The following is an 11,478-nucleotide window of genomic DNA, read 5'->3' on the forward strand; positions in this document are numbered from 1 at the left end:
CTTGGTTTGTCTTGTTAAGAAGCATTAATTGTTAGAAGCATTGTTTTAATATTTTTGTTTATCAGTTTTGTAATTGTTGCAGTTGTTTTATTTAATAAAAATGATATTGCTCATATAATATTGTATAAAATAAATGTGAAAATTTTTCAAATAACAATTTCTGATTCTTATATTAAAAAGAAATTCCAACTACCACAAGGATACATCTTAGTTATAGCTTTGTCTATATCAATATATAATTAATTTTTGTTTTATTCAATCATCTACAGTAAGTGGTAGATTTCAAGTAATTTGATAAAGAAAAACAGCTATGGAAACTTGTAGGGTTAATATTTAGTTGGAATATGTCAGAGTTATTGCCCTTTATATTGTAAAAAGCACAAACATATTGATCGAATCTTAAAATTGTAATATTTATTTTTGATTTGAAATATTGATTTACCTTCCTTTCAGGTGCAGTAATTTTTTGTTTTAATATGTTTTCAGGTAAAATGGAATCCACAATAAAAATCGTTTCAAATCTTAATTCCTCAAAATCAATCTAATATTTCACAATGCTTACTGGACATGCATGTATCATATAAATTAATCTATGTAGACAGAATTATATATAAAATTTTAAAACGAAAGAAAAATTGTAATTAACTTTGTATTAATTGACATACTTATGTGAATATCTTTATTTCTATTTTACAGGTTGACAGAAATGAGAGCAAGTTTTATTTTTATTACATTCATTTGGTTTCAGATACAAATAAAAGCTTCACAACATTACAAACTAGGTGTTAAATTTACAAATTTATTTCATCTTGGAAAGGATTTTTTTAAACAACTGAAATTAAAACTTTTCTCAGCTTTAATCATAATTTAAAAAATGAAAGGTTTGCTAAATTGAATGGCAAATTCAATTGATAATTATTAAAATCCCTTAAAATTTTGAATCTGCTGTTCCAAAGTCATAGATGGACTGTTCAAAATTTAAAGCTCTGCAAATTTATCGAGCAACTAAAACTTGATAACAAACCTAGATAAAATTTTATTACACATTAATCATTAATTACATTCCATATACAATCGTGTATACTGAAAGATTTGATAGGTTATTTCTAAATAATCTAATTTATTAAACAAAAAATGCATTCAGTTCTTTGATTAAGTGATATCAATTATTCCACAATTCAACATTTTTTGGTCAGAACTCATTTCTCTATTGTCATGACCCCACTCACCAGTTTCTACTTTGGTTAACCTTTTTCTTAAGGTCCATATTCTCAGAAACTATCACTTGTTCAAAAGGTGGTCAGATAAAATGTGACACCTTATCAAAAAGGGCAGATAATCCTTAAAAAGATTTTGCAAAGTTGTACCTTTTGTATCCAGCTCCGAGAGAGGTGAAGCATGCTGTCTGCGGAAGATCCTGTTTTTATTTGTCACACTTGCAAGGTCAGGGTCGTTTTACAAGTAAATTGGATTGACTTTTTCTGGACAATTTTTTCCTATACAAAGCGATTACCAGACTGGCACAATATGTGATATGTCATAATTTTGTCAAGAATGATTTCTTAATGCATGATTTGAAGGCTGCATCAGTCTGATAGGTTAATTCTCCATGGAAATCATCTTTACTGGCCTGTAAAACTGCTGTTGGCAATTCTTATGAACTATGGTTGCAAGAATGCTTGCGTGTCTTGCGAGGAGGCGTGTCTTTGGAGGAGGCAGGGAGATATGGGGAGGGGGCGGAACTCTGATGAAATATATAAATTTATTTAACCCATTACTTCATATACACGCCTTTTAACGCCTTTGTCACCCCCCCCCCCTTTTTTGTTGTCTCAAATGATGAAAAAATGCCTTATTTAGGCCCCAAACACTTGTTTTTGTCTGAGAAATGTTGTAAAAAAAAGTGACCTCTTTTTCGGCGTGGCCCCCCAACCAAAAGATACATCAGGGGGTTGGCAGAAGGGGGATGTGGCCCCTTCTGTTTGGGGGGTTTGAAGGGGGGCAGAGTCCCCCTCATCGCCAAGAAAATTTTGGACTTGTGAGAGGCTGTAAATGACCCCAGATTGATCATAAGGTAACGTGTAACCAAAGCTGAAAAGCATTTGACTCTATCTCAATCCATTGAGAAGTTGCAGCACTTTGAAATCAATTTTGATGGAAAAAATCAACGCAAAATAGTGATGTTTGGCAATTTTGAGATGTCCCCTCGTTGCCATGGTAACAGAAAATTTAAGCCTGAGCATGTTGTTGCAAGGGCAATGGTCCAGTCAACATTTGTGCCAAGTTTGATTAGTGTTGAAGCAGTTTTTAGCTCACCTGTCAAAGTGACAGGGTGAGCTTTTGTGATCGCTTTTCGTCCGTCCGTCCGGCGTCCGTAAACTTTTTCTTAAAATGACATCTCCTCATAAACCACTAAGCCAATTTCATCCAAACTTCACAGGAATGTTCCTTTGGTGGTCACCTTTAAAAATTGTTCAAAGAATTTAATTCCATGCAGAACTCTGGTTGCCATGGCAACCGAAAGAAAAAACTTTAAATATCTTCTTTTAAAAAACCATAAGAGCTAGAGCTTAGATATTTGGCATGAAACATCTTCTAGTGAGTGTCTACCAAGTTTGTTCAAATAAAAGCCCTGGGGTCAAAATTGGCCCCGCCCCGGGGGGTCATTGATTTTCCCTATATGCATATAGTAAAAACTTAAAAAATCTTCTTTTAAAGAACCAAAGAGCTAGAGCTAAGATATTTAGCATGAAACATGTTCTAATGGGTGTCTATCAAGTTTGTTCAAATAAAAGCCCTGGGGTCAAAATTGGCCCCGCCCCGGGGGGTCATTGATTTTCCCTATATGCATATAGTAAAAACTTAAAAAATCTTCTTTTAAAGAACTCAAAGAGCTATGGCTAAGATATTGAGCATCAAACATGTTCTAATAGGTGTCTACCAAGTTTGTTCAAATAAAAGCCCTGGGGTCAAAATTGGCACCGCCCCAGGGGGTCATTGATTTTCCCTATATGCATATAGTAAAAACTTAAAAAAATCTTCTTTTAAAGAACTCAAAGAGCTATGGCTAAGATATTGAGCATCAAACATGTTCTAATAGGTGTCTACCAAGTTTGTTCAAATAAAAGCCCTAGGGTCAAAATTGGCCCCGCCCCAGGGGGTCATTGATTTTCCCTATATGCATATAGTAAAAACTAAAAAAAGCTTCTTTTAAAGAACTCAAAGAGCTATGGCTAAGATATTTAGCATCAAACATGTTCTAATAGGTGTCTACCAAGTTTGTTCAAATAAAAGCCCTGGGGTCAAAATTGGCACCGCCCCGGGGGGTCATTGATTTTCCTTATATGTGTATAGCAAAAAACTTAAAAAATCTTCTTTGAAAAAACCCAAATAGCTAGAGTTAAGATATTAAGCATGAAACATCTTTTGTGAGTGTCTACAAAGTTTGTTAAAATAAAAGACCTGGGGTTAAAATTGGCCCCGCCCCGGGGGTTATTGATTTTCTTTATATGTGTATAGCAAAAACTTAAAATCTTCTTTGAAAAAACCCAAATAGCTAGAGTTTAGATATTAAGCATGAAACATATTCTAGTAAGTGTCTACAAAGTTTGTTCAAATAAAAGCCCTGGGGTCAAAACTGGCCCGGCCCCAGGGGTGTCATTGTTTTTAACTATATGTGTATAGTAAAAACTTTAAAAAAATCTTCTTTTAAAAAGCCCAATGAGCTAGAGCTTAGATGTTTAGCATGAAACATCTTCTTATGGGTGTCTACCAAGTATGTGCAAATAAAAGCCCTTGGGTTAAATTGGCCCTGCAACATTGGGGGGTTGGGGGGGCCTATATACAGGTGAGCGACCTCAGGGCCATCATGGCCCTCTTGTTATAGTATTATAGCAATTTGAACTTGTAACGGGAGACTTTTCAATGAAAACAGCCATTTTTCACAAAATGCTCATGAAGTAATGGGTTAAATGCAGTATAAAATATTTTGGTAAACAGATTTTTTTACAATAAAAATATAGCTTGGTAACTCAAATTTTTGAATTAAAGACCTGTGGGTTTTTTTTCTGCTTTTTTCAGTGCCTTTAAAAAAAATGTCAAACTACAATTATCTATCTAGAATACAAATGGTCACTTTTTGTATGTTTTTTTTTCCCTCATTTCCACGCTGATAATGTCACTGCATGATCTAATCATTGTAAGTAATTACCAACAAGTACTCTTAACATTTTTAGCTGAACAAACTGATAATTTTAGCCAATCGATTTTCTCTCGTCAACCCGCTGGGTAATTTTTGGACACAGACTTTGTCCTTTAGTACAAAACATTGTCTACAGTAATTATGCGAAGAAGATTTCCGTAAGTTCCTTGTCAATTTTTTTTATTGAATCCTTATCTCAGAAGATTTGGTTGTCTCCTACCAGTCAATACGGTCATGTAATGGGTTCCAACTGCGTTTGACATGTCAACAAGAAATATCTTGACTTACTCGACAAAAAGGTTGTTGTTCTTCATTAATATTGAACAAGTTGTTCTATTAGATTGTCTATTTTTAGATGTTAATTTTTTTCTTCTCTTGTTGATTCTTCAGTTTACTAAAGCAAGAATTTCGAAATGAGATTTTATTTTTCTGCTTTAAAAAATTTACAATTTAAACTTTTATAAATGATCTATATTTAGAATTGAGACATTGAACTTGTGGATTTCTGATTAGACGAAATAAAAATTTAAACATGATCTTGGTCATAATCAAATTAAGTGATTTGGATGTTTATAAAAAATAGAAAAAATGGGAAATTTTAACATTTGACTGAAATTCAATGACTGAAACGATTTTAAAATTTTCACAGGAAAGGCGGAGGATTTTTTTTTGACCCTATGGCCTGCATGTGGCAAAAAATTCTACTTCTGCCTACCGGTGCAGACCAAGATCAGTTATGTCAGATTTAAACATGGACAAGTCAATTTAAAATATTTAGCGAGGTAAAGGTTACTTGATAAAAAAACAATCAGTTCCTTATGATTATAAATCAGCCTATATTAATGTCTTCTCCTACACTAAAATAAGTTAAGACATTATTTTGACATTTAAGAAGAAGATGATGAGTGGGGGGTTTTTAGGGGGGGGGGGGATTAAAACTGGTATAATGACAGCGGAGATATATTGATTTAACAATTAGCCCAATGATCTCAGTTAGTGATCGTTAGTGATCAGTATGTAACAAGTTAAAAAGATGCTGGCAAACAGCTTATAATGAGAGAGTGGTATTGGATTCCCCACATTTATGTAAAATAATGCAAAATAATCCAATATTACCATGTGATATTTTTATATTAACTGTCTACAGGCTCGTTCATCATAGAGCTCTTGAAAGCTGGAAATAATTGTTTCTCCCTGAAGGCATTTTTTTTTTCTTGATATAATTTGTCATCCCCTCCCATATCTTGAAATTTTATGTGAAAATCTTTTATATATACTCCGCTTATAACTTATAACGATATTCAGGGGACTGTAGAATTCATAGCATTTTATCCCAGATATCCTCATATCCTAGAGGCAACCAATTTGGAAAAAAGAGAGTTAGGGCCATGTCAACAGCATAGATATAAGCGATTTATCGTTATGAACGATATTGTCTCCCTTTTGAAATATTGCAAGAAATTATATTGCATAATAGGTTAAGAGATTTCAGTAAGAAATATAAAAGTTGATTTACCAATTACATCAAGACTGCATCAGGATTGGCTGGCTTAGCTAAAGTTAATCATGTTTGGTTCCGGCAGTATAAAGGTTAAAACAAAGCTACTGAAATTCTGTCAAAGAGGCACTAACTCTAACAATGTACAAAATTTTTCTTGAATAAAAATTAAAAAACATTCAGTAAAAAAAATCTTTCAGGATGAGCAAATAAGGTTTAGCAATATCAAACTTTAACCCTGAATCTGCTGAATTTCTTAAATTGACTTGTCCATCTTCCATTTTTGGAATTGTCACTAACCAATTTTGAGGGTTATCAAGAAAAGTTACTGTCCATTACAATTTTGTGCAAAAAAGAAAATTTTGAAGCTGAATGCTAAACATGGCCTTAAGGTGTAGAAAATGAATCAATTTGAGAAATGTATTAATTTTATATTTAAAAAAAACCATCAGTGAACTCTTAACATTTTAGCTTACTTTTTAATGACAAAAAAGGCAATATTATAGTTGAAAATATATATTCATTTTATTATTAAATCTTTATTTAACATAAAGCATTTTGTGTAATTTTGAAATGATTTATTTACCAATTTAGAAAAATGTTTTTCCCTTTATATTATTGAAATTAAAAATAATAAAAAATAATATGTAATTATGTAAAAATAAATATGTAACAAAAACATATTTTTTTTATCATCAGCATCATAAGCAGCAGAAGTTTTCAAAATGATTAAAAAAAACAAAAACAACAACATTGTAAAGATTATTTTTTAATCATACAAAGCTAGTACGTTCAAGCAATTTTTTTCTAAAAATAATTTTGCATTTAAAATTGTCTGTCTCTTCTAGGACTGATATTTGCGATACAGTGATCGTTGTCATATCATGGTTTCCTTCGCAATTAAGATTCTCCGGTCACAGTGCAGTTTCAGATCTGTATTGATCGGGACTCCCGACTGCCAAATGCGTTTTCTTCATTTGCCAATAGAAAATATCGAGAACTGTTTGACAATTTATCATGTTTTATAACTAGATAGTTAAATACAAAAATTGTATCTATAGATGATTGATTTCATAAAATGAGTAGGCTTTTTGAAGTTGGTAATAAGATTGCCTTGACAGAAAACTAGAATCAATATTGATTGGACGGGGGGAATTATGTGCCGGACTGGATAGCTTCAGTGCCGTAATTTGTCATACCATACCGTTTGGTGTTAACTATATATTTGGAATTATATAGGAAGAAAATTGTGTAAAAACCAATAATGTATTGATAAACATTCATGGAATGGGAAAGGAATTTGAATATATACTATATCTATAGATTTATGATACTTGGAATATAATGGTGCTGGCTCTATTATCAGTATCTTAGGAAAATTTGTCGCAAAAAATTTAACGGGGGAGAATTTAACAGAAAAAATCGGTGTAGACATATATACAAGGGTTTCATTTCACTAATGGTTTAAATTGAGGAGATATGAAGTTGCTAATGAGTTATAATATGTACATTAGCAAGCAACTACATCTGATTTATAGGCATATTAACAGAAAAATTAAAATCCATATATCCATTTTGGATTTGAGATTATTTTAAATGTCGATATTTGAGTTGAATTATCAATTATTTTAAGATGATTAGAGTGCATGTAACTTGTGTTAAAAATAAGGACGTAAACAGATGGACCCAAGACCTGTTTAGGAGGATTTTATTTTTTTTGAAATTCTGAAGAAAAGTAGTGTACTTTGTATTTCAAGATGTGATTTTTAAATAGTTTTGATAAAAAGTAAATAGACAGCAATGCAGAAGCTTGTTCAGTATCTAACACCTAGTTTCAAAAGTAATGGCTGTAATGTTGTGAAGCTTTCCAAGCGTGAGCGGAAACGTGGCCGAGACAAAAGCCGGGACCGGAAGAAAACTGGTGCAGCAAGTACGCATACAGAACGTCATGACGAGGATTATAGTTTTTCTGATTATTTTCATTCCAGGCATGCCGAGGATCTTATAGTTACACCATTTGCTCAAGTATTAGCAAGTTTACGCAGTGTACGCAATAACTACATCACTTTAACCAATGTACAGGCCTCCAGAGAAAGGTACGTACCCCACCCACTTTTTTCTTACCTTATTTCAGTATCAAATAGGATTTCCGTCATCTTATATCTGACAATGTAAAGTATATGAAATAGTGTACAGTGTAAGATATATATACTATCGGGCTTTGGTTAAAATTTCAGACCAACAGATTACTATCCGGACCCTTCATCCATACCCTCATATAATTGACCCCATTAGATTAATGTCATAACCTCAGACTTGGGTACCAAATAAAGCGACAATCACCAATTTAACAGATTCACTATGGGCACAAAAATTTGTGCAATTTTTTCCTTAACAAATGACTACATGGAAAAACATGAAAGAATCCAAAGTCTCCTGCAGGATTCGAACCCACAGCAATGAGGTGCAAGTGGTTTGAAGTCAAGGACCGTAATTTCTCGGCCACAGATGCCCCTTATTTTCGAACACTTCATTATCAGTTATAAATTGAGATAATAATCTTGTTAGTGTTGTAAGTTAGTAAAGCCTGGTCATACTGTATGAATGTGCCGGCTGATCAGTTGCTTTATACTGTCATGGCAAAAGCTAATCATCTTTGGTTCCCATAACGTTGGCATCAAAGATTATCTTTTTGAGCAGTACTTGTCTCCCGACCAGCAGTATTATTTTATCAGTATATTCTATACCAACAATATTCCATACCAGCAATATTTAATACCAGCAATATTATTACAGTAAAGGCCCCAAGTTAGGCACCAGATGTCACAAGGTGGGGGAAATGTGCAGTCTGACGGGGACATAAACCGATGACCTCTGAAATACTTTAACTATCTGGCTGCCTGCATGTTCTCTTTCCTACGTAAAAGTTTTATACCATAGCCATTATATATAATTTAATTTCAATAATTTACTTTCTTGTATCTTGGCTTGCTGCTTTCTCTTCTACGACTTCTAGAAAATTTGCGTCATATTTGATTCCCTTTGGCCATTTAACTTCATCATATCTTTTAAGTTACAGCGGCTGTTCTCTTGAATTGCCTAATAAATACTCAATACTTAAAATATATGATTTAATAATACAATAAATAATTTTCCATATTTTGTTATTGTGAAAATAATTGTATATACAGGAAATTCAATTCAGTTTTGCACATCTTATTAAATACTCTTATGAATCATTGTGTATAGTAACCCTAATAATGTACAAGTTGATATTTATTAAGCTTTTGCCACAACTGATACAGGACTAGTCCAGTCTGTTCTGATCCATGCAGTCTGACCAGGTTCTATACTGCTTGCTGACTAACTTTTAAGTTTTCATTTTGAATTCCAAAAGTTAATAACTGACAGTCCTTTAAATGGAAGCTCAGGACAAGTCTTATTTATGAAATTCACAAGTTAAAGGATAAGCTTGCATTCTTTATAACTTGAATTGTTTAGACAATGATTGTATAATAAGGTATTGCCAAGATTTGACAACAGACCATCTATCTCTCTTGTATGGAATAATTCTTGGCAGAGTTCATACCCCCCAAAATTAGGGGAAAGTAATCTTAGTTTTAGTGACTTTAACAACTTATGGCAACAGAGCAGTTGAGCACCTAGGACACCAACCCCATCCCAGAAATCCTTACTGGGGGAGGTATTAACTGATATGTTTGATCTGAAATCAGTCCTCTTATATTCAATGACATTGTTCAAACTTGGGGGACAATCTTTAGTTTGGAAATATTTTTTGTGGTGGAAGGAACTATTTACAAGGTGAAATATGTGGAAACAGTTCTGTCATGAAGCTTGCTATAATATATATCCTGGATATTTAAATTAGCCTTGTTTGTCTGAATGTCTAGGCTAACAGTTTCTGGACTGAAAATAAGAAATGGTGTAAATCAATAAGTGAACAATACTTTCTTGAGAATATATTAGTGGTCTGATACCACTATAGTGTTTCCATGTCTTTCCTTCCTGACCATTGTCTACATCCTGTGCTGTGATTATTTTGGATACTTTCTTCTTGATCTATGTACATAATGAAGATGTATAAGTATTTGTATATTACCATGGGCATGATGGTCACGATTATTTAAGATTTCCCCCTTTTTGCAGACATTGACATCCTACTATATGTAGCACCAAAGATGAACTATAAGTACCTCCTAGGTGTTCTAACCAGCAATCAAAACAGTGGAATAAGAAATAATGAGAGAGAGGACTTTCGTCACCTAACTGCAATAAGGGGTTAACTCCTAAAATAATTGAATGAGAGTCAACCTGTGACCATATATGATGGGTCAAACCCACAAGGTCCTGATGAGGGGTTATTGTGTTTCTTGCATTCCTACACCACTCTCGTCCTCAATGACTGATACCTAGAGCAATCGTACCTTACCTTAACAGTCACCTTGTGAGTCAACTGTGGCATCCATAAGGTTGATTAAGTATGAATATATAAACATAATTTAGAGTTTTATACACTTACCGTACTTATATACTGAATAACAGTGCATATTTTACCCTTTATTGGTCATTTTTTCCCCATTCCTATAAAACCAAAATGATTAACATTGTACATTTATGCACAAATTAATGCAACTTAATTAATACATGCATTGTTTTATAGATGTCCTGGTAGCTGTCAATCATTCTCAATAACTGATTATGACAAAGTGTGTTTATACTAGAGAAATATATGTAATTATATACAAAAAGTGGTTAATACTGATATAATGGTATGATACATTATGTAATAAAAATTAATTACATGATAATTGTATAGTAAACATGACAAATTGTATGTAATTCAAAATGATGTATTACGATTATTCATTGGTGATTTCAGAATAATGTATTACTATTATTCATTGATTGATTGATCATGATAAAGATTTTCCAAGTTTTGTACTTCACAAATGATAAAGATGATGATGTAGCTATTTTATACTTAAAGGTTTTCAGCAGTAAATTTCTATGATCCTTTAATTATCTAGTATTGATTTTGTCTGCAATGTAACTGGAGAAATTTATATATATGATATATATATAATATATATATATATATATTATATATATATATATATATATATATATATATATACTAACAGAAAAAATAACACAAAAATTGGCATGCAGCAGCCAGGACTCAAACCACTACAAAATCACAAACAAAGCATAATGCCCGCTGTGGTGTAGTGGTAAGCATACTTGACCAGCAATCCAGAGACCCATGGTTCCAGTCCTGACTAAGGGCACAGTGCTGATTTTTCAAGATGTATATAGGGCCCCTCATCAAACTGTATTTATCTTCCTTTCAGATTCTGTAGTTTTTCCTGTGCAATTGCTCATTCTAGAACAACTCTACAGCAAATTTTGAATTTTGACAAAATGTCCTCAAAACATTTAGGAAAAATAATGACCTTATATGTAGCATATAAAATAAAGTCTAGCTAGGATAGTAACTTATTACTGAGCTATGAATTATGAATGACATACTGGTGTGACTTTAAAACCTAACAAAAAATAATTAATGATTTGTCTAGCTAATGCTGCTGCCCAAATTGCATAATCTATGCAACAATTATGTGATATGCAAGCCTACTGATCTTTGCAACAAATCAGGCTGTATATTTAATGCTGCTTTACCTTGAAATCTTGACTAAGACTGTATACCTTATACTGCTTCACCTTGCAATTTAACAGACTGTGTACTTAAACTGCTTAC

General features: G+C 32.7%; 1 protein-coding gene across 1 annotated transcript in view; it reads left to right on the plus strand.

Moving 5' to 3' along the window:
* The window catches only part of LOC132723423 (cAMP-specific 3',5'-cyclic phosphodiesterase-like), a gene marked incomplete at its 3' end in the record, with an annotated part of 28,104 nt that extends 20,309 nt beyond the window's left edge, over positions 1–7,795 (plus strand). Inside the window, 1 exon segment of the mRNA XM_060708140.1 lies at positions 7,688–7,795. Coding sequence (XP_060564123.1) covers positions 7,688–7,795 — 108 coding nt within the window.
* Between the last annotated feature and the right edge of the window lie 3,683 nt (positions 7,796–11,478).

The sequence above is a fragment of the Ruditapes philippinarum genome, unplaced genomic scaffold (genome assembly GCF_026571515.1).
Source record: "Ruditapes philippinarum isolate M1 unplaced genomic scaffold, ASM2657151v2 ctg3506_1_1_1_1, whole genome shotgun sequence".
In the NCBI taxonomy this organism is placed as follows: domain Eukaryota; kingdom Metazoa; phylum Mollusca; class Bivalvia; order Venerida; family Veneridae; genus Ruditapes; species Ruditapes philippinarum.